This window comes from Aquarana catesbeiana, linkage group LG02 (genome assembly GCF_042186555.1).
Source record: "Aquarana catesbeiana isolate 2022-GZ linkage group LG02, ASM4218655v1, whole genome shotgun sequence".
In the NCBI taxonomy this organism is placed as follows: domain Eukaryota; kingdom Metazoa; phylum Chordata; class Amphibia; order Anura; family Ranidae; genus Aquarana; species Aquarana catesbeiana.
In genome coordinates this window covers 70,513,598-70,535,406 of record NC_133325.1, presented here as the reverse complement: position 1 = coordinate 70,535,406, position 21,809 = coordinate 70,513,598, and the positions used below count along the sequence as shown (strand labels likewise).

The 21,809-nt window shown below is 41.8% G+C and overlaps 1 protein-coding gene across 3 annotated transcripts in view; it reads left to right on the top strand.

Annotated features, from left to right (window-relative positions):
* SESN3 (sestrin 3) overlaps positions 1-21,809 on the top strand; it is a 180,980-nt gene that overhangs the window by 103,590 nt on the left and 55,581 nt on the right. For all 3 annotated transcript variants that reach the window (XM_073613028.1, XM_073613026.1, XM_073613027.1), the window contains 3 exons: positions 3,449-3,646; positions 9,387-9,569; positions 19,594-19,830. In XM_073613028.1, the coding sequence (XP_073469129.1) occupies positions 3,449-3,646; positions 9,387-9,569; positions 19,594-19,830 (618 nt within the window). The remainder of the gene's footprint in view (positions 1-3,448; positions 3,647-9,386; positions 9,570-19,593; positions 19,831-21,809) is intronic.

Sequence of the window (21,809 nt, the reverse complement as noted above, 5' to 3'; positions counted from 1 at the left end):
TTTATTCTACAATTTGGCCCTTTTGTAAATCATTTTAGGGACAAAGAATTTTTAGAAATGTGGTGCTAGATACATGAATGAATGCTAATTTTAAAACATTTACACTGAAACAATAAAAAATCAAAACAACACTAGGGGAATAAAGATGTAGAAAATAACTAATTGGGGTTCAAACGCTGAGGATTAATAAGGGCAAAAATGTTTAAAGGGGTGTTTGTTTTTTTCCTTTTAATGCACACATAACAGTAATTCATGAATGAAAGCTCCAATAGTGCAGAGCAGGAATGGAGCTGTTAAACGAATTGCTCAGTCCTGCAGATTCCACAGGGAAAAAACATCACTCTCTGTGTCAGCTATGTGCTCTGCTTTGTTTTTCAGGAGCATCCATCCCCTCCTCTCCCCCCCCCCCCCTTCCCTTCATGCCTTATGTCCCCATATGCCATCCCTAGCTACTGGGAGATATGGTACACTGTACCGATGTTATACAAGTGTTGATGGCATATTGTTGCACATACATGTGTACATAGTGGGGTTTGCTTTGGTTGGCTAGCCAATATGTCCATATGCATTGGCTGGTTGGATTTGGCTTCCTCCAAAAATAGGGGGTCAAACTATTCCTGTAGTGCTACCATATATATGTATATGTTTATGTCTATGTACATGATTTATACGTTTATTACATATTTTCCATACATATATTTTGGGTTCTGTGATATTTGTTGCTCTTGGTCCCCCCATGTTTTTCTTCTTCTTTTTCCTCCTTTCCTCCACTTTCCTTTTATTTCTTCACTCCCTTTTTTTGCACTGTGTAATTTTACCAGTACAAATTAGGTTGGTTCCAGGGTACATACACGGCTTCTTTGGTTGTTTTTCCTCAAAGCCGTGTACAAAGTTAAGTGGTAATGATACAATGTGCTATTATAGCACATATAGCTATTTTCATACAAGAACTTTGTGTTCTAGGGGGATCCATTTTTGAGCTGCATGCACCGTCACCTATGCTCTTGGAGGGAGGGCTATGTTCCCCTCCCTGTCCTTTAGCGGTTACGTCCGTGCATGCATAGGTTTTTAACCTAATGCATACATATTTTATATATTACATATAGATGTGTTTTGATTTATGTATCATACTTCAAGATTCTAGTATGTGTTTTTTTTTTTTTTTTTACTTCACATACATTTAAATGCTGACCTTTATGTCAGAATGGTATTAACACTTTCATTGATTAATGATTGATGACATCTGTGGGTAACGGGTGTTTTTCATCACAAATCGGTGTTTCACATGATCTAGTGCATTTGTCTTGATTATTCTGATGCATATGTGTGTGTATATGTATGTATGTGTGTGTGTATGTGTATATATATATATATATATATATATATATACATATACCAGTATGTATGCGTAACTCTTTAGCTATGACTAAGCACCTGTTGGTGTGAAACGCGTCAGTTATACGTGGTTGGTACATTTGTACGTGGATGGTTTGGACCTCTATCTTTTTTATTAAATAAAAGGTGAATTTTTTTTGGAGTGCGGCTGTCCAGCATACTTTTTGTTTTGAAGTTACTACTGCAAACAGAGCCGACACCCATCTTAAACCAGAGACAGCTGATACAAGGAGAGGTAATTGCATTAGAGCGGTGAATTTTTGTTTTCCTGATACAGAGAGGACGGCAGTGCAGCGCCATTGGATACACTTGGAGAAATGCAATCTCTCTGTGTAATCTACAGGACTGAGCTGTCAGTTTGACAGCTCAGTTTTTCACCACGCAGGACATAGCTGGACGATACAACAGCAAAAGATGCTCCTGCCACCACTGCGCCCACCACCGCACAGCACCCAAAGCAGGTGCCTCTCCTGTATCATATCAACCCTTGTTTCAGAGACCATTGGTCTTATTCTTAGATGAGGACCTTAATACAGTAGGTTGACTTCTATAGACATGTGTATGCAACATTTGTTGGCTCCCTGATGGGGAATATGGCCAAATTTATGTTAGGGAAAGGAAGCACAAGGCGCCACTTTAAGTGCGGTAAGTTATTCAATTTTAATAAGTAAATGATGCATATATACTCAAAAGAGTAGGTGAAAAGCAAGCATGCGTGAGTACATATGCACCATTTGCTTATTAAAATTGAATAACTTACCGCACTTAGAGTGGCGCCTTGTGCTTCCTTTCCCAGCCTTTTCCAGAGTTTGCTTCTCATCTCCACTGGGCTGCCTTCAAGTGCCATTCTATGGACTTTTATTGACTTCATACATTCATTTAGTTGCAACTGTTTTCCCCATTAGTCCCCTTTTATATTTAGGTGTGTAATAGTCAGGTGGATCCCCACCAAGGTAGATGCAAGCGCCAACTTTTTCTTTATGAGCCAAATTTATATTACACTGCTAAATATGGCAGTCATGTGCTGGAGCCCTAAAAGCTCTGAATTCAGGTTTCGGGTGGTCTCTAACAGCATATAACGCCTGCCATTTGTTTACATTAGTCATCTGGCCAAGATGCAGCTCTCTATAGAAAGAGGAAAGGAGCTGTGATTTCAGTGCCTCTGTTGTGATATTTAAGAGATTAATTTCTCCACACTACCTAAGGCTACAGAGGTGAATGTGGCCTTGTTTTAAAGTGTTTGTTTAGAATTTGTTAATACTTTATTGTACGTAGACTGGGCATAAGTTCACTTTAACATACTGTATATCTAAAACCAAAAATTCTCTTTTAGGCTTTGGATAGACTGTGGATGAGCTTTTATTTCAGTCAGTGTGCCTCTCTAGTTATCCTTGTGACCATAATCATGAGGACAGGAAAAACAAATCAAAAAATGTACAGTTGCCACTGGAACAGGAACAAAAGAGGAATCTTCTAATATGGACACATGTTCTGGTGACACTCAAAGTTAATTTCCCTTCACTTTGAAGAGATTTCCTCTAACTTCCTGTTGTATCTCTGGAACAGGAAGTGAATGCAAAAACAACAGGAAATAAAGGCTGAAAGCTGTTTTAATTCTGTGATACTCTATCCAAAGCTAAAAAAAAAGCAAGTTTTAGCTTTAGATGTACTTTCAGGAAGGAGAGATACAAACAGGAAATTATTCTGAGTAAATACTGTAATAGATCAGCTCATTTACATTTAAGCAACCCTCTAGGTTTTAGAAACACACATTGCTGTAACTGGTAATGTCAGAATTTCCGGATCAGTGGTATATTTGAAAACGTGATCAGAATTATCAGGATTTGATAAGGTTCATTTTCAGTTTTTCCATGATTCTGTTATATCGTACACAAGGGTTTGGATAGTTGTCCACTGGCAGCATAGACCTCGGGAAGGAATCTGCTGAATGTGACTGTTTTTTTTTTTTTTTTTTCCCTTTCTATGTAGTTCTGGAGGTTATGGGGACTGCTTGTGTAAAGAAATGTCTTAAGTGTTCTTCTCTCTCATTCAGTTTGGCCAAAGCAATGATGTGGTTACGCTCGTTAACCGATTGGTGGAAGAGTACAGCACGTCCGGCCGCCTGGATAACATCACACGAGTCATGAGCCTCCACCCACAATATCTGGAATCATTCCTCCGCACGCAGTTTTATATGCTACGTATGGACGGACCCCTGCCTTATCATTACAGACACTACATTGCTATCATGGCAAGTATTTATTTTACGTTTTTTTTGCTTTATTAAAATATAAATGTTTACATCCTTTAATAAAGTTGAATTTTGTAAATGATTTATTGCATTTCAAGTTGCTGTATAATAAACAAAATATGTTGCACGGTAACAATCTACTGTTAACTACTTGGACCCTTAACCCTTTGAAAAAGCGAACTTGTTTATTAAAACTCTTGTCGACAACATAACACATATGTGCACACCATATGTGCATATATGTGTCCATGGGAGCTGAGGTATCTGTGCAGATATCATGCTAACGGTGCACTCCCAGCACAGCGACCGAGCTGTCATGCACAGTTCCTAGTCTCTGTTTACGATTGGGAGCCTGCAAGAATAGGCCATGTGACCACTGATGGCCAATTACAGCATTCATAGGATCAAGAAATCCAAATCCGCCTTCTTGCTTTAGGATCCACATAGGAAGGGTTTAAAGAACCCCACTATGATTTATTATGTAAAATTGTCATATAATGAAATATTTGTGTTTATAATTTTACAATTACCACTTAAAGCTCTTTTTTTTAAATTAAACAGAATCGGCTAAAATCATTCTAGGTGTATGAAAACAAGATGTGAAAAGTCTTACAGTTCATATTCTTAAGAAAGCAGCCAGAGCTGCCGTAGAAAAGCCTGTCCCCTGCCAGCATGCTGTAGAGAAGGAAGCAGTGATCTATCGGTGGAGGTCGGCAATCCCCCTACTGAGTCAGACCTAGCACTGCAGTCAGAAAAGCTCATGCTTCCTCCTTATTGGAAAGCTCTGATTCACCAGGGGGCACAGGTCGGATTTCTGTAGAGAGACCACTGCTTCCACACAGCAAAGGTCATTCTCTCTGCTCAGGTTGTGGCTGCTTTCTAGAAAAAAAAAAGACTTTGCACACCTTTTTTCATGACCCTGGAAAGCATTTAGCTGCTTTAAGCTAAAAGTTCATGTAAGATTTAATAGTCAAGCGGAATCACACTCTCCTTTCCATTACAGCTGAGCACGATGCAATCTTGGCATCTGTTTAGACCTGCCGTTGCAATGGTGCCCCACGTGATCAGCTATGACACCAGCCATTTGGCGGCCTAAATTTTTGGTTAAGAGCTGACATAAGCACACTGGTAACTGTGGCAGTTATCACCAAAGATGTGCCTTGAATGTAACTGCTAATTCAGTGGGGTTGGTTCTGCTTTAAGGAAAAAACATCCTGTTCCTCTGCATTGTACCATGGCAGATATTGGGCGTTTAGGTTGTTATGTGGATAGGGGATAGTACTGCGCTATCTTCTATCTAGATTGTAAGCTCTAACGAGCAGGGCCATCTGATCCCTCCTGCATTGAATTGTATCGTAATTCTACTTTCTTCCCAGATGTAGTAAAGCGCTGCGCAAACTGTTGGCGCTGTATAAATCCTGTAATATAATAATAATAACTCAATTAGTGAAGAAAAATGAACAGTTGCTACATAAGAATGTGACAAAAATTCAGTGCAAAAGATCAGTGAAAAATGTAGCGCTAAAAATTTAAAACAATAAACATTGAACAATATATCAAGTATTGTGTGTAATATAAAAAGTCAATCCCAAATATAATGAATATAAAACCGAACATGTATATAATGAGTGGAAACAAAGGTGAGAAAGTCCCAAAGGTGAAACAATCCTATGGTAAACATATATGGAGTCCACCACGAAAACTTGTTGCTCAGAAGTGGGGTACAAAGACCTCAGCATGTAGAGCATCAGGGATAGTGTGTCCTCCATCCGAGATAAGGGGTATACACTCCTACCGGAAATAGTGGACTCGAATGTCAGCGACAAGAAGTCAATCAAGCGAGTATAGCCCGATCAGCAGATTTCCAAAATGATCCAGGGAATCCAAAGAGCTCCAAGAACAAATCCAAGGAATTGTGCAGGTAACCGTGAGGCTGGAACTCGGATGTTAAGCAGCCAGACTGGAAAGCCAAAAACTGATTACAAGATCACATTGTTGAGTCTTCAAAAAGTTCACATTCTTCATTATATTGGAGATTGATTTTTATCACAAAGTTTTTATTATTTACACACAATACTTTAATATATTGTTCAATGTTTAGGTTGTTATAAATAAAAAAAAAAACTGGAATCACAGGTAGAGATTAGCTATGGATAGCAAAGTTTATACACACCGTCACACTTTTCCTTTTCTTTTTTCCTTTTTTTTCCTTTTCCTTCCTTCCTTCCTTTATATTCCTTCCATCTCCAGTTCTCGCTTTCTAGTTCTTTCTTCCCCCTCTCCAGTTCTCTTTTTCGGTCTGTCCAGTCCTCTCACAATCTAACTCATACCCGAGGTTCTCTCTCTTCCCACCAGTTTCTCTCTCTTCCCACCAGTTTCTCTCTCTTCCCACCAGTTTCTCTCTCTTCTCACCAGTTTCTCTCTCTTCTTTCCAGTTCCTCTCTCTTCTTTCCAGTTCCTCTCTCTTCTTTCCAGTTCCTCTCTCTTCTTTCCAGTTCCTCTCTCTTCTTTCCAGTTCCTCTCTCTTCTTTCCAGTTCCTCTCTCATCCAGCCATCTCCTCTTTCGTCCCTCCAGTTTTCCCCTGTTTCCTGTTCTTTTTAATTTTTCCAGTTCCCCTCTCATCCTGCCAGCCCCTCTCTCATCTCACCAGTTTACCTGTCAGGTGGTTGGTTCTTTCTCATGTTTCCAGTTCTTTTCTCATCTTTCCAGATCCTCTCTCATCCCTCCAGGTCCTCTGTCATCCTGCCAGCTCCTCTGTCGTCCTGCCAGCTCCTCTGTCGCCCTGCCAGCTCCTCTGTCGTCCTGCCAGCTCCTCTGTCGTCCTGCCAGCTCCTCTGTCGTCCTGCCAGCTCCTCTGTCATCCTGCCAGCTCCTCTCCCATTCCACCAGTTTCCCTCATCTTTCCAGCTCCTCCATCGTCCCCCCAGCTCCGCTGTTGCCCTGCCAAGTCATCAGTCAACCTGCCAGCTCCTCTCTCTTCCTGCCAGCTCCTCTCTCGTCTCCAGTTTCCCTCTCATATTTCCAGCTCCACTCTTATCTTTCCAGCTCTCTTTCATGTTTCCAGTTCTCTCTCAACTCCCCAGCTCCTCTCTCTTCAGTCCAATTCTCTCTCTCTCATCTCTCCAGTTCTCTCTGGTCGCTCCAGTTCCTTTTCCCTCTCCCCAGTTCCTCTCTCATCTCTCCAGTTTCTCTCTCACCTCTCTCTCTCCAATTTCTCTTTGCTCTTTCCGGTTCCCTCTCCCCCTCTCCAGTTCTCTTACAATCTATCATACCCCAGTTTCTTTCCTGCTTCTCCCTCTTCTCTTTAGTTCTCTCTTGCCTCTCTCTCCAATTCCTCCTTTCCCTCATTTTCTACAATTTATCTCTGTTGCTAGCACCAACTGGGTCTGACTCTCCCACAGCCTAACCTACCTGCATAGGAGCATACAGCCAGTCCCTTGATTGGGCTTCTCTGTAAACATGAATCTCTGTTGCTCAGACTGATCCCAGGTTTTTAAAAAAAAAATTACGCTGACTTGAATGTGCTATTATGTATGCCTTATGTAAGCTTTGCATGATAACAAACAGTCTTTCTGGAAAGAGCACATGTAGAGAAAGATAAAGTCACAGTTTTCATAGCCTTTGGTAGGGATGGTTAAAACAAGAGTAGAAATAGTGATGACACATAACAGCTAGGAAATGTTCAGAGTTTTTCTTATGTAAGATTAATTTGTTATTTTGTTCCTTGCTATATATCTTTTACAGTTTGTTACAAAATGACTGTTAGTAAAGTGTGGCTCTGATAGATAACTTAAAGCACATTAGAAACACCAAGGGACTTTACAGATACACTATATTGTCAAAAGTATTGGGATGACTGCCTTTACACACATGAACATTAATGGCATCCCAGTCTAAGTCGGTAGGGTTTACTATTGAGTTGGTCCACCCTTTGCAGCTATAACATCATCAACTCTTCTGGGAAGGCTGTCCACAAGGTTTAGGAGAGTGTCTATGGGAATGTTTGACCATTCTTCCAGAAACGCAAGGGAGTGAGGGGCAATTTTTGTGGCCCCACATCCACCACCTCCAAAGCCAAGCCACCCACCACAGCAGCATGGCGGTCAGAGGCAATACTAGCCACAAGACCCCCAACAAGGCCGCTGGTCTGGGGATTTGCACCCCTACCACCTTTATTCTTTTTTTTTTTTTTTTTTCAAAAATGATTTTATTTGTTATATTTTCTATATTTTTGTATGCAAATAATGCACTTTTTTGGTTAAGTTCTTTATATTTGGATGGCAGATAGCATCTCTAATTTTTCTTCTTTCTTTCTTCCTTCTCTTTAAAGTTTTCTTTTTTTAATGCACAATAAAAACATTGTGTAGAATAATACTTGGCTATGTGTTTTACTTCACATGACAGTTTGGGAGTAGGCAGTTACATTTTAAAAAATACAATGTAAAATTAACAAGGGACACCAACATAGTTGTATCTTTGATCTTAAAAACTACGGGATAATGGTGTTGTGGTAACTTGCCCAAAAAATAAAACAACAAGCATATTAATATTATTCTTGATGTCACTAGAAAAAAAAAAAACCTTTGAAAATTAGTTTGCAATAACTCCATCAGTATCACCAGCAAAGCAGCTTCATTATTATCCCATTAAAGAAGAAGAGAATTGTGCGCTGCAATTGGAGATTTCATAATTTGCTGCGTCACGAATGTTAATTCTCCATTATGAACTAGTTTACAAGACCGACTGCTTCTGGCTCGTCCTTGCTTCCGAGCATGCGTGTTTGTACCTTGGACTTTTGCGTGACGGACTTGTGTACAGACAATACGAAAATCTGACAACAGACCGTTGTCCGCCCGAAATTTACTAGCCTGCCATCCAACATTTGTTGGCTGAAAGTTGGACAACAATTGTTTGAAGGAGTGTACTAACGGTCGGATTTTAGGCCAACAGTCTGTCATCGCACAATCCCCTGCCAACAATCAGATCGTATATACCAGCCTTTAGACTGGGATGTCATTAAAGTTCATGTGTGTAAAGGCAGGTGTCACAATACTTTTGACAATATAGTGTAAACCTCCAGTGCCGTAAGAGCCATAATCAGACCTATGCTATGGAAGCAATGTGTTGTCATTTAGCCTGTCTGCAATGTGCGCTCTAAACCAATGTCTTGTAAAAGTACAGTGATTGTTTTAAAAATACCATTGTACTTTGAACGGTGGATGTTGTCTGGTGTGATCACAGTGGTTTCATTTGAATGCACATTCATTGTCTTGTTTGTCAATTATTTACACTGATCAGCCATACCTATATGACCAATGATAAGTTTACGTGAATAACATTGATTATCTCATTACAATAGCATCTGAAAGTTGGTTGGGATATATTAGGCAGCAAGTAAACATGTTGTCCCTGAAGTTGATATGTTGGAAGTAGAAAAAAAACACCCCACCTTGCAACTTACAGGACCTAAAAGATCTGCTACTGACAGCTTGATGCCTGATAACCACAGCACACCTTCAGAGGTCTACAGGAGGTCATGCCTCCATGAGTCAGGCCTGTTCTGGCAGCAAAAGGGGGACCTACTAAATATTAGTTGGATGGTCATAAAGGTATAGCTGATCGGTGTGTATTTACTTTAATAGTGAGTGGGAGGGTTCCTTTTATTTCATTCTCATTATCATATGTTTGTATATAAATCTATAAAGCTTTAACTGTCATGGTTGTATTTTTCCTTGGTAGGCTGCAGCACGACATCAGTGTTCGTACTTGATAAATATGCACGTGGACGAGTTCTTGAACACAGGGGGATCATCGGAATGGCTGAATGGCCTGGAGTATGTGCCTCAGCGGCTGAAAAACCTTAACGAAATCAACAAGCTTCTTGCACACAGGCCTTGGCTAATCACAAAAGAGCACATACAGGTGTGTGAACGTGCCAGGGACCTCAGGCTTTCATATCTGCTACAATTTGCATGGGCCAAAAGTGTGCGAAGTGTAACACACAGAAGTTGATTAAGCCTCCATTCACACTTGTGGATATCAAAGTTGCATAATAAGTCGTTCCCCATGCTTTCCAATGATAACCATTCATATATGTGCGACTTAAAGCTGCAGCAACTATATTAGGGAAAAGTTGGCAGTATGGAAGAAACTACCTATATCAGTAGCAGTAAGAGTTGGATTCATTAAAATGATTATATTGCCCGAGTGTTTATGTATTTTTTTGCATTCCCCAGTAACCCTTCCAAAACTTCTATTTCCAATTCATCTGGGCTAAGGGCAGATGCAAACTCAAGTTAACGACATTACAAAGACCAAAGATGGATGCTGGATTTGCACTTCTGGATATCTATCTATATTTAGAAGGACAACTGAAATATCTAAGGACATGGGTGACGCAAGAGCATAGGAATGGGGTGGAAAGATATTTATTAGAGATACTACAGGTCTAGGACCTAATAATTAGATTGGAAACCAAGGCTGCCAGCTTGCCTAGAGTAAAGATACCTATAGTCACATTGGCCAGAGCAGTATGGAGAGAGGTTAAAAAAAATAATGGGCTTTGGAGATACCACCCAAGAGACCCCCATGTGGAATAACCCCTCTATAGAACATCCAAGGGCATTTCCTGATAGGGAACATTTGAAAACTTGAGACAACAATATGGTATACCTCATACATTTTTCTATAAATATTTACAGTTAAGACACGTGGTTCAGGCCCAGTTTTGACGTCAAGACCCTAAAGCAGTGGTCATCAACCCTGTCCTCAGGGCCCACTAACAGGCCAGATTTGCAAGATAACTGAAATACATCACAGGTGATATCATTTTCTGCTCAGTGATTGCAGTATTCTAGTCTGCATCTCCCCAAGGTAATACATAAAACCTGGCCTGTTAGTGGGCCTTGAGGACAGGGTTGATGACCACTGCCCTAAAGTATCTAAATATCCATTGATAGGTATATTGCGGTCGCAGGGACCAAAAGGTTTAATGTCTGTTTTATATTCCCAGCTGTTGAGGGCTAAGCTAAGTGGTATACCACTTAAAGTAAGAGATAGATGGCAGGATGTGCTCCCTGGTGTGACGGAGTAGAAATGGGGGAGGATATGCTCCTCACACATGGGAGTTTCTCCCGCTATTAATAATAAGCTAATTCAACTGTATATTATTCATCAAACATATCTTACTCCTCAAAAAATTTATAGAATTGCAAAAATGACCTCATCTGACTGTATACGATGTCATGCCCTGAAATAGCTGAATATTGGAAACAAGTTGTAGACAAGCTATCTAATATTACCAGTAGACAAGTACCATACACAAAAAAATGAAGATGGAGATAAAACACTCTCTAATAAAATGGGATTTTAAAGGGCAGATAGTGTGTCTGTTAACAGTGAGCCAATCCAGCGAAGGTTAATATAAAAGTATAAATTTTATTGGACATATTTAAAAAATACATTACAGAATTAGCACTCAAACGTCAGGATGACCATGCAATAGCTTGCGTTCATAAAACAATAATGATCAGCCAGCCAACATGTTTCGCATATACTTTGCTTCGTCAGGGCATTAGGGACATCACTGATTTTCTTTAGATTGCATACAAAATATAAATAATTATTATAATTGTAAATACATTTCGGCCATAAATAAATAAATACAGACCATGATAAAGAATACATGATAAGAAAAATAGTTGTGCAGATCCCAATGGGTAGTATCTGGCACCCATGGGTGATGTACTAAGGGGGCACTTTGTTTTGGAGGTGGCTACTCTTTTTTGTCTTTCCGCCTTGCAATAGATTAGGTGAGCACAACTATTTTTCTTATCATGTATTCTTTATCATGGTCTGTATTTATTTATTTATGGCCGAAATGTATTTACAATTATAATAATTATTTATATTTTGTATGCAATCTAAAGAAAATCAGTGATGTCCCTAATGCCCTGACGAAGCAAAGTATATGCGAAACATGTTGGCTGGCTGATCATTATTGTTTTCTGAACGCAAGCTATTGCATGGTCATCCTGACCTTTGATTGCTAATTCTGTAATGTATTTTTTAAATATGTCCAATAAAAATGTATACTTTTATATTAACCTTCGCTGGATTGGCTCACTGTTAACAGACACACTATCTCCCTTTTAAAATCCCATTTTATTAGAGTTTTATCTCCCTCTTCATTTTTTTGGTTTGCTATTTAGGGATTGGGAGTTCTGTCTCTGTTTTCCCTGCAAACAAGTCCAACTAATTACTTTCTTAATCGCAAGTACCATACACATTGGGAGTATGTGTACTGGGACTATTGGAGGTAGAAGACTGGCCGCAGTGTAATAGGATTGGGAGTATGTGTACTGGGACTATTGGAGGTAGAAGACTGGCCGCAGTGTAATAGGATTGGGAGTATGTGTACTGGGACTATTGGAGGTAGAAGACTGGCCGCAGTGTAATAGGATTGGGAGTATGTGTACTGGGACTATTGGAGGTAGAAGACTGGCCGCAGTGTAATAGGATTGGGAGTATGTGTACTGGGACTATTGGAGGTAGAAGACTGGCCGCAGTGTAATAGGATTGGGAGTATGTGTACTGGGACTATTGGAGGTAGAAGACTGGCCGCAGTGTAATAGGATTGGGAGTATGTGTACTGGGACTATTGGAGGTAGAAGACTGGCCGCAGTGTAATAGGATTGGGAGTATGTGTACTGGGACTATTGGAGGTAGAAGACTGGCCGCAGTGTAATAGGATTGGGAGTATGTGTACTGGGACTATTGGAGGTAGAAGACTGGCCGCAGTGTAATAGGATTGGGAGTATGTGTACTGGGACTATTGGAGGTAGAAGACTGGCCGCAGTGTAATAGGATTGGGAGTATGTGTACTGGGACTATTGGAGGTAGAAGACTGGCCGCAGTGTAATAGGATTGGGAGTATGTGTACTGGGACTATTGGAGGTAGAAGACTGGCCGCAGTGTAATAGGATTGGGAGTATGTGTACTGGGACTATTGGAGGTAGAAGACTGGCCGCAGTGTAATAGGATTGGGAGTATGTGTACTGGGACTATTGGAGGTAGAAGACTGGCCGGAGTGTAAAAGGATTGGGAGTATGTGTACTGGGACTATTGGAGGTAGAAGACTGGCCGGAGTGTAAAAGGATTGGGAGTATGTGTACTGGGACTATTGGAGGTAGAAGACTGGCCGGAGTGTAAAAGGATTGGGAGTATGTGTACTGGGACTATTGGAGGTAGAAGACTGGCCGGAGTGTAATAGGATTATGCTACAAGAAACACTATTTATCGTGAGTAAACAGATAGCATTAGGATGGATGCAACCGCTAGCCCCAACTATAAATCAATGGATCAGAACAGTTAACCAGATAATACCATATGAGAAGATTATGTATGAACAGAGAAGGGTACCCAAGAAGTATTATGAAATATGGGATATGTGGTGTAACTCTCCAATGGCCTTAGATAGAAAAGATATATAAACTAGATTGAGGGGTTATAAGGAAAAAAATATTTCATTTAAAATAAAATTTAAGGAACGTGATGTTATCTGTAGATGTTAAGGTAATATTGTGGGAACAATATTAAGGTCATATTGAATGAGTAGGTAATAATTACTGATATTGAATTACTGTATTGGACATTATGTATATGTTTTCGATGTTAATCTATGCAATAAAGAGTTTGGAAAAAAAAAAAAAAGTTGCAGCAACTTCAAAGTAGTTCATGCACTACTTTGGTCCGACTTTCATGCAACTTGAGGGCCATAGACTTCAATGTTAACCCTCAGAAGTTGCATGAAAGTCCGACCTGAATGTTATACAATGCAACAGTTGTCCATTATTACTGGTCAAAGCCAAAGTCGTATCCAAGTTTCACCAATCCAAAGTTGCATTCCAAAGTCAGTGCAACTTTGGAGTCGTACAAGTGTGAATGGAGCCCAGCGCTGAGCTGCAGGCAGATATACAATATAATTCAGATGTCTATTATTTAAGTAACCAATGAAAGTACATTTTTTGTAAATGCAACTAGTGCAAGTATGTGAACTTAGCTTGGTTATCAACCCCTTGCTATCCACTTTACAGCATAGTTAAGACTGAGGGTGAGAGAGGCAAGACTGGGTGCCAATCAGGTGTGCTGCGTGCAAATATGCTGACAAGGTACATGCTGATAGGTAGCGAGAGTAGAGTGAGGAATAGCTTTCTAAAGAAGCCCATAGATGAGTGTTTTTTTTATTTATTTTTTACGAAGAAAAGTCTCAATTCTCCCATCCAGACATTTGATGTGGATGGGGAAATCCTCCCCGCTAAGATGTTGTATTCTGACAGCGGGGAAACTTTCCTCCCTTAGAATACACTGATCAGCGTTGCCAACTGTAGCCGGCGGTGCTGATCAAGCAGGGAAAATTTGACAGGCTGGTTGTACAGCAGTCGATCAGTATATCAACTTCTGTACAACCAGCCTGCCCATACATGGATCGAAATTCAGCTGATCCCTGCTGAACTGCCCAAATTTCAATCCATGTATGGCTGACGTAACTGCCAAACAGGCTGGGGGTGGGGAGGTGACACCAACGTAACAGATAAAGTAATAGTATTCTCCTGGATGACCTGTGCAATGGGGCTGTGCAAATCTCAGGACTGGATGAACAGAACTGCAAATCATTTTTCAAGTAAAACCGCCTCCTTAAGTGTGTAATCTGTGTATTTAGATGCTTGATCAGAGGTCATCTTTAAAGCCAAGCTTCAGATATTGCACAAAATCTATGCTGTGGTGGAGCCTCCCCACACTGAAAGGGTTAAATGTTCGTTAGATTTAGGGAGAGCTGAATAGGCAGTGTTGCTTACCTTACCCCCACGCCAGCTGGCTCCCAGTGCTTTCCTTTTCAGTGTTTTAAAAAACATTTCATTTTGCCCCTTTTTCTAATGTGTCTAAAGCAGGGGTCTCCAAACTGCGGCCCGGGCTGGATGTGACTTTTTGCTGGTCTTTATCCGGCCCTTGGGGCACCATTCCTCCCACTCACACCAATGATGAAGCACTATTCCTCCCACTGACACCAATGGTGGAGCACTATTCCTCCCACTGACCCCAATGATGGAGCACTATTCCTCCCACTGACATCAATGATGGAGCACTATTCCTCCCACTGACCCCAATGATGGGGCACTATTCCTCCCACTGACATCAATGATGGGGCACTATTCCTCCCACTGACATCAATGATAGAGCACTATTCCTCCCACTGACATCAATGATGGAGCACTATTCCTCCCACTGACATCAATGATGGAGCACTATTCCTCCCACTGACCCCAATGATGGGGCACTATTCCTCCCACTGACATCAATGATGGGGCACTATTCTTCCCACTGACACCAATGATGGAGCACTATTCTTCCCACTGACACCAATGATGGAGCACTATTCCTCCCACTGACACCAATGATGGAGCACTATTCCTCCCACTGACACCAGTGATGGGGCACTATTCCTCCCACTGACGCCAATGATGGGGCACTATTCCTCCCACTGACACCAATGATGGGGCACTCTTCCTTCCACTGATACCAATGGCGGAGCACCATTCCTTCCACTGATACCAATGGTGGAGCACTATTCCTCCCACTGACACCAATGATGGAGCACTATTCCTCCCACTGACACCAATGATGGAGCACTATTCCTCCCACTGACACCAATGATGGAGCACTATTCCTCCCACTGACACCAATGATGGAGCACTATTCCTCCCACTGACACCAATGATGGAGCACTATTCCTCCCACTGACACCAGTGATGGGGCACTATTCCTCCCACTGACACCAGTGATGGGGCACTATTCCTCCCACTGACACCAATGATGGGGCACTATTCCTCCCACTGACACCAATGATGGGGCACTATTCCTCCCACTGACACCAATGATGGGGCACTATTCCTCCCACTGACACCAATGATGGGGCACTATTCCTCCCACTGACACCAATGATGGGGCACTATTCCTGCCACTGACACCAATGATGGGGCACTATTCCTCTCACTGACACCAATGATGGGGCACTATTCCTCCCATTGACACCAACAATAGGGTTCTATTCCTCCCACTGACACCAATGATGGGGCACTATTCCTCCCACTCACACCAATGATGGGGCACTATTCCTCCCATTGACACCAACAATAGGGTTCTATTCCTCCCACTGACACCAATGATGGGGCACTATTCCTCCCACTCACACCAATGATGAAGCACTATTCCTCCCACTGATACCAATAATGGAGCACTATTCCTCCCACTGACCCCAATGATGGAGCACTATTCCTTCCACTGATATTAATGGTGGAGCACTATTCCTCCCACTGACATCAATGATGGAGCACTATTCTTCCCACTGACACCAATGATGGAGCACTATTCCTCCCACTGACACCAGTGATGGGGCACTATTCCTCCCACTGACGCCAATGATGGGGCACTATTCCTCCCACTGACACCAATGATGGGGCACTATTCCTTCCACTGATACCAATGGCGGAGCACCATTCCTTCCACTGATACCAATGGTGGAGCACTATTCCTCCCACTGACACCAATGATGGAGCACTATTCCTCCCACTGACACCAGTGATGGGGCACTATTCCTCCCACTGACACCAATGATGGGGCACTATTCCTCCCACTGACACCAATGATGGGGCACTATTCCTCCCACTGACACCAATGATGGGGCACTATTCCTCCCACTGACACCAATGATGGGGCACTATTCCTCCCACTGACACCAATGATGGGGCACTATTCCTCCCACTGACACCAATGATGGCGCACTATTCCTGCCACTGACACCAATGATGGGGCACTATTCCTCTCACTGACACCAATGATGGGGCACTATTCCTCCCATTGACACCAACAATAGGGTTCTATTCCTCCCACTGACACCAATGATGGGGCACTATTCCTCCCACTCACACCAATGATGAAGCACTATTCCTCCCACTGACACCAATGATGGGGCACTATTCCTCCCACTGACATCAATGATGGAGCACTATTCCTCCCACTGACCCCAATGATGGGGCACTATTCCTTCCACTGATACCAATGGCGGAGCACCATTCCTTCCACTGATACCAATGGTGGAGCACTATTCCTCCCACTGACACCAATGATGGGGCACTATTCCTCCCACTGACACCAGTGATGGGGCACTATTCCTCCCACTGACACCAATGATGGGGCACTATTCCTCCCACTGACACCAATGATGGGGCACTATTCCTCCTACTGACACCAATGATGGGGCACTATTCCTCTCACTGACACCAATGATGGGGCACTATTCCTCCCATTGACACCAACAATAGGGTTCTATTCCTCCCACTGACACCAATGATGGGGCACTATTCCTCCCACTGACACCAATGATGGGGCACTATTCCTCCCACTGACACCAATGATGGGGCACTATTCCTCCTACTGACACCAATGATGGGGCACTATTCCTCTCACTGACACCAATGATGGGGCACTATTCCTCCCATTGACACCAACAATAGGGTTCTATTCCTCCCACTGACAACAATGATGGGGCACTATTCCTCCCACTGACAACAATGATGGGGCACTATTCCTCCCACTGACACCAATGATGGGGCACTATTCCTCCCATTGACACCAACAATAGGGTTTCTATTCCTCCCACTGACACCAGAAACGGGGAACTAATGCTCTCACTGATGCCAATGTTGGGGCACTGTATCTCCCACTGACACCAATAATGTAATTTTTTTTTTACTCACACTGACCACCAAGCCTATGACATTGTTTACTCCCACCGATGCCAGGGCTTTTTCTACCTCCACTGGCCACAGTCCGGCCCTCCTAATATTTGAAGGGAAGTAAACTAGCCCTTTGTTTTAAAAGTTTGGAGACCCCTGGGCTAAAACATTGTTCTTTGTTGCCCATAGCAGCTACTTTCTTTTCTGCTTTATACACTAATGATTCAGATTGTTCCAAATGGAGAAAGAGTAAGTTCAGCTGCCACCTGATTGGCCAGTTTTCTTTGTTATACATCATTATATTATGCTTGGTTGTAAATCTAATTGCTTCCCAAACCCTAGGCATGCCGTGGTATCCATATCTTGGAGGACAAACAAGCCCAAAATGGTTGTTTACCTGTAGGATAATCAGCTTGACGGCCAGTTCACACCAAATGCACTCTAGCGCGTTTTTTTTCTGCACCAAAAGCGCATGGACAGTAGATTATAGGGGTTCCAATGGCATAATTCACACAGTACAGTCAGTTTCAGTGCAGGAAAAAAAGTAGAACATGCAGCATGCACAGAACTGTACTGGAACGCAGCAAAAACGCACCAAAAACCAGAACACATCTGAGGGCCAGTTCATACCAAATGTAGCCCAGTGCGTTTTTTCTTCATCAGAAACACATGGACAGTAGATTATATGGGTTCCAATGGCATAGTTACATCAGTGCAGTCAGTTCCAGTGCAGAAAAAAAGTAGAACATGCAGCATTCTTTCTGCACAGAACCGTACTGGAACGCACTGGAACATATCTAAATGCAACAACAAAAAGCACCGGAATGCATTACATAAAAAAAGTCCCAGAAAAGCTTGGAAAAAAAGAAAAAGCAAGAGGAAAAAAAATGCACTGAAATGCATAAAAATATATACATGGAGTGAGTTTTTATGGTGTGAACTGCCCCCTAGGTTGTAGATGTGTTTTAACTTTGCAGTCCTTGGTGCAGATCTGCAAGGAACGATCTTCATGGAGGCTACCCCCCTTAGCCAAGTAGCCCCATAGTCTGTACAGCATACAGTATATTACCAAAAGTATTGGGACGCCTGCCTTTACATGCACATGAAATGTAATTTGCATCCCAGTCTTAGTCCGTAGGGTTCAGTATTGAGTTGGCCCACCCTTTGCAGCTATAACAGCTTCAACTCTTCTGGGAAGGCTGTCCACAAGGTCTAAGAGTGTGTCTATAGTAATGTTTGACTATTCTTCCAGAATCACATTTGTTAGGTCAGGCACTGATGTGGACAAGAAGGCCTGGCTCGCTGTCTCCACTCTAATTCATCCCAAAGGTGTTCTATCGGGTTGAGGTCAGGACTGTACAGGCCAGTCAATTTCCTCCACCCCAAACTTGCTGCTTCATGTCTTTATGGACCTTGCTTAGTGCACTGATCCAAATCATTTGGTGGAGGGGGGATTATGGTGTGGGGTTGTTTTTCAGGGGTTGGGTTTGGCCCCTTAGTTCCAGTGAAGGGAACTCCTGAGGCGTCAGCATACCGAGACATTTTGGACAATTTCATGCTCCTAACTTTGTGGGAACAGTTTGGAGATGGCCCCTTTCTGTTCTAACATGACTGCGCACCAGTGTACAAAGCAAGGTCCATAAAGACATGGATGAGTGAGTTTGGGGTGGAGGAACTTGACTGGCCTGCACAGAGTCCTGACCTCAACCCGATAAAACACCTTTGGGATGAATTAGAGCGGAGACTGTGGGCCAGGCCTTCTCGTCCATATCCGTGCCTAACCTCACAAATGTGCTTCTGGAAGAATGGTCAAACATTCCCATAGACCCTACGGACTAAGACTGAGATGTCATTAAAGTTCATGTGTGTGTAAAGCCAGGCGTTCCAATACTTTTGCTAATATAGCGTGTGTCTCAATTAGGCCACGATCATTACTTTAGTTAACTATTCACAAGAGTCTCAACACATTTCACACATCAAGCTTCTTCAGGAGAACTATTATTTTTGGTTCGTAAATTTAAGCACCTTTAAAAAGCCAACTAAGTCCGCCTGGGTATTTACTTTGGGATACTGTGTATAAAGAGGGTGGCAGCACTATAAAATTGGGATATATATGACATGTATTTACTCCAGTTTCATTCCATCTTTCACAGAAATTGGTGAAGACGGGAGAGAACAATTGGTCGCTGGCTGAGCTGGTGCATGCGGTGGTACTGCTGGCTCACTACCACGCATTGGCAAGTTTCGTGTTCGGCAGTGGTATCAACCCCGACAGAGGCCCCGATCCTCCAAATGGGCTCCACTTGGTGGTGAAAAACAAGCTTTGCGTTTGTGATTTTGCCAACGACAACAGTATAGAGAACACAAGCCTGACAAGTAACAGCACTGAGGTCAGTAGGGGAATGGATGAGCTGTGTTTGCTTTCCTTATCACCAAATCCTTCTATTATATCTGCTGTCCTCCAAGAAACAATAGCAGGAAGGATCAGATCCTCTGCTATAAACAAAACTTGGAACATCAGCTCGAGTATTCTGGATGTTTTATTTACTCTACATCCAGCAGAGAAGCTATTTAGGAAAATTCCTAGAGGCCGAGTATAAAAGTGTTTGAGGGCTAAGGCCTGCACATTATGATCATATTTTAAAGTGTATGTGTGGGTAGGAATAAAATAAATGACATATATATATATATATATATATATATAGATAGATATATATCTATATCTATATATCGATATAGATATAGATATCTATCTATATATATATATATATATATATATATATATATATCTTGGCTCTTAGCCGTGGGATTTTTTGTTGTCCCACCCCTCATGTTTGGTACTGCTTAGGAACGTCCGTATGGGTCTGAATAATGGAGCGCTGTGTCTGTCAATGAACCAAAGAGAAAATGGGATTTTTGTCTTATCGTAAAATCCATTTCTCTGAGTTCATTTATAGACACAGCACCCACCCCTCTAAGGAGTTTTGATGCTTCTGACACTGCTTGTTACTAAACTGAAGGCCTATGGCAGAGAGGGGGGTGTATACCACCTTGGACTGCCCATAGGCATAGCCAAGTCTTTTTTCTGCCTAGTGTCCTACTCCTGTAGGGGGCGATATAACCCTATGGTTCTGAATAATGGAACGCTGTGTCTGTCAATCTGTCAATGAACTCAGAGAATTGGATTTTACGGTAAGTCAAAAAAACTTTTTCATGTGTTGTACCATGCATATTTGCACAAATGTAAGCAATCAACCTAAAGTGTGTGGGCAAAATAAAAAATATTGTTAGTACTAGTGGTGCACCAAAATGAAAATTTCTGTAGCAAAACCGACAATTCAGGATGAACTTGGCCGAAACCAAAATTGACGGTTTAAAAAAAAAAATTGTATTGTATTCAACTTTTTAATTAATATTAATTTAAATGAATAGGAATGTATTGTTGGCCATTATCGGCACTTTTTAAAAGGGTGTTAAACATCCTGCTTGCTGCATATTTGGCAAACCGCACCTAAAACAAACGCAGCAAGAATGCATAAAAAATGCACCTGTGTTGCATTCTTTATGCATTTTTTGAGTCACGTGACCTATGGAAGAACACACCATAAGCAAGGTAATATCGCAGGCGGTTTTGGCAGGCATTAGCGGCACTTTTTTTTTTTTTTTTCAGCACAACACTGAAAACTCTATAATTGGCCGATAATTTTCAGCACATCACTAGTTAGTACAGCTCTGCAAGTCATGTATATTTCCTCATGTCTTGTCTCTTTAAAACGCTGAAAGTACAGAAAATTACCTGGTGATCTGCCACAAATCCAGTGTGCTCTCTGAGATCCCAAGCAGTGTTGTTAGCTGTGCCCAGTTTTATTGTACTGAACTGCAGAGCAATTTCCCCCTTCTCATCTCCATAGCATAGGGGGAGGTATTCTGTAATATTCTGTAGTCTAGTGAGGAGAAACTGGGCAGGACTCATAATAGTCTTTAGGATTTCAGTGCAGCAAAGGCAGAGTGCACAGGATGCCAGGGGCTCACTGGATTTATGCCCGGATCAACAGATATTTTTATGTCCTTGCAGTGTTTTAAAAGGATAATTCATGGGGAAATTTGCTTGTATTGCAGGGATGTACTGACTATTTCTTTCCAACATATACTTTAAGAGGGTAACTCCACTTTGGTGGAGTAAAAAAAAAAAAGCAAATAAAAAAAATAATGTAGCATATACAATTGCTACACAAATCATATTGTAATTGAATGTTATTAAAAATTACCTTTGCTTTTTAATCTGCAGCTCTGTAATTTTCTGTAACGTGCAATGCAATATGGCTACCTGGAGGTGTAATATACACAGAACTTGTACAGAGCACCCTCC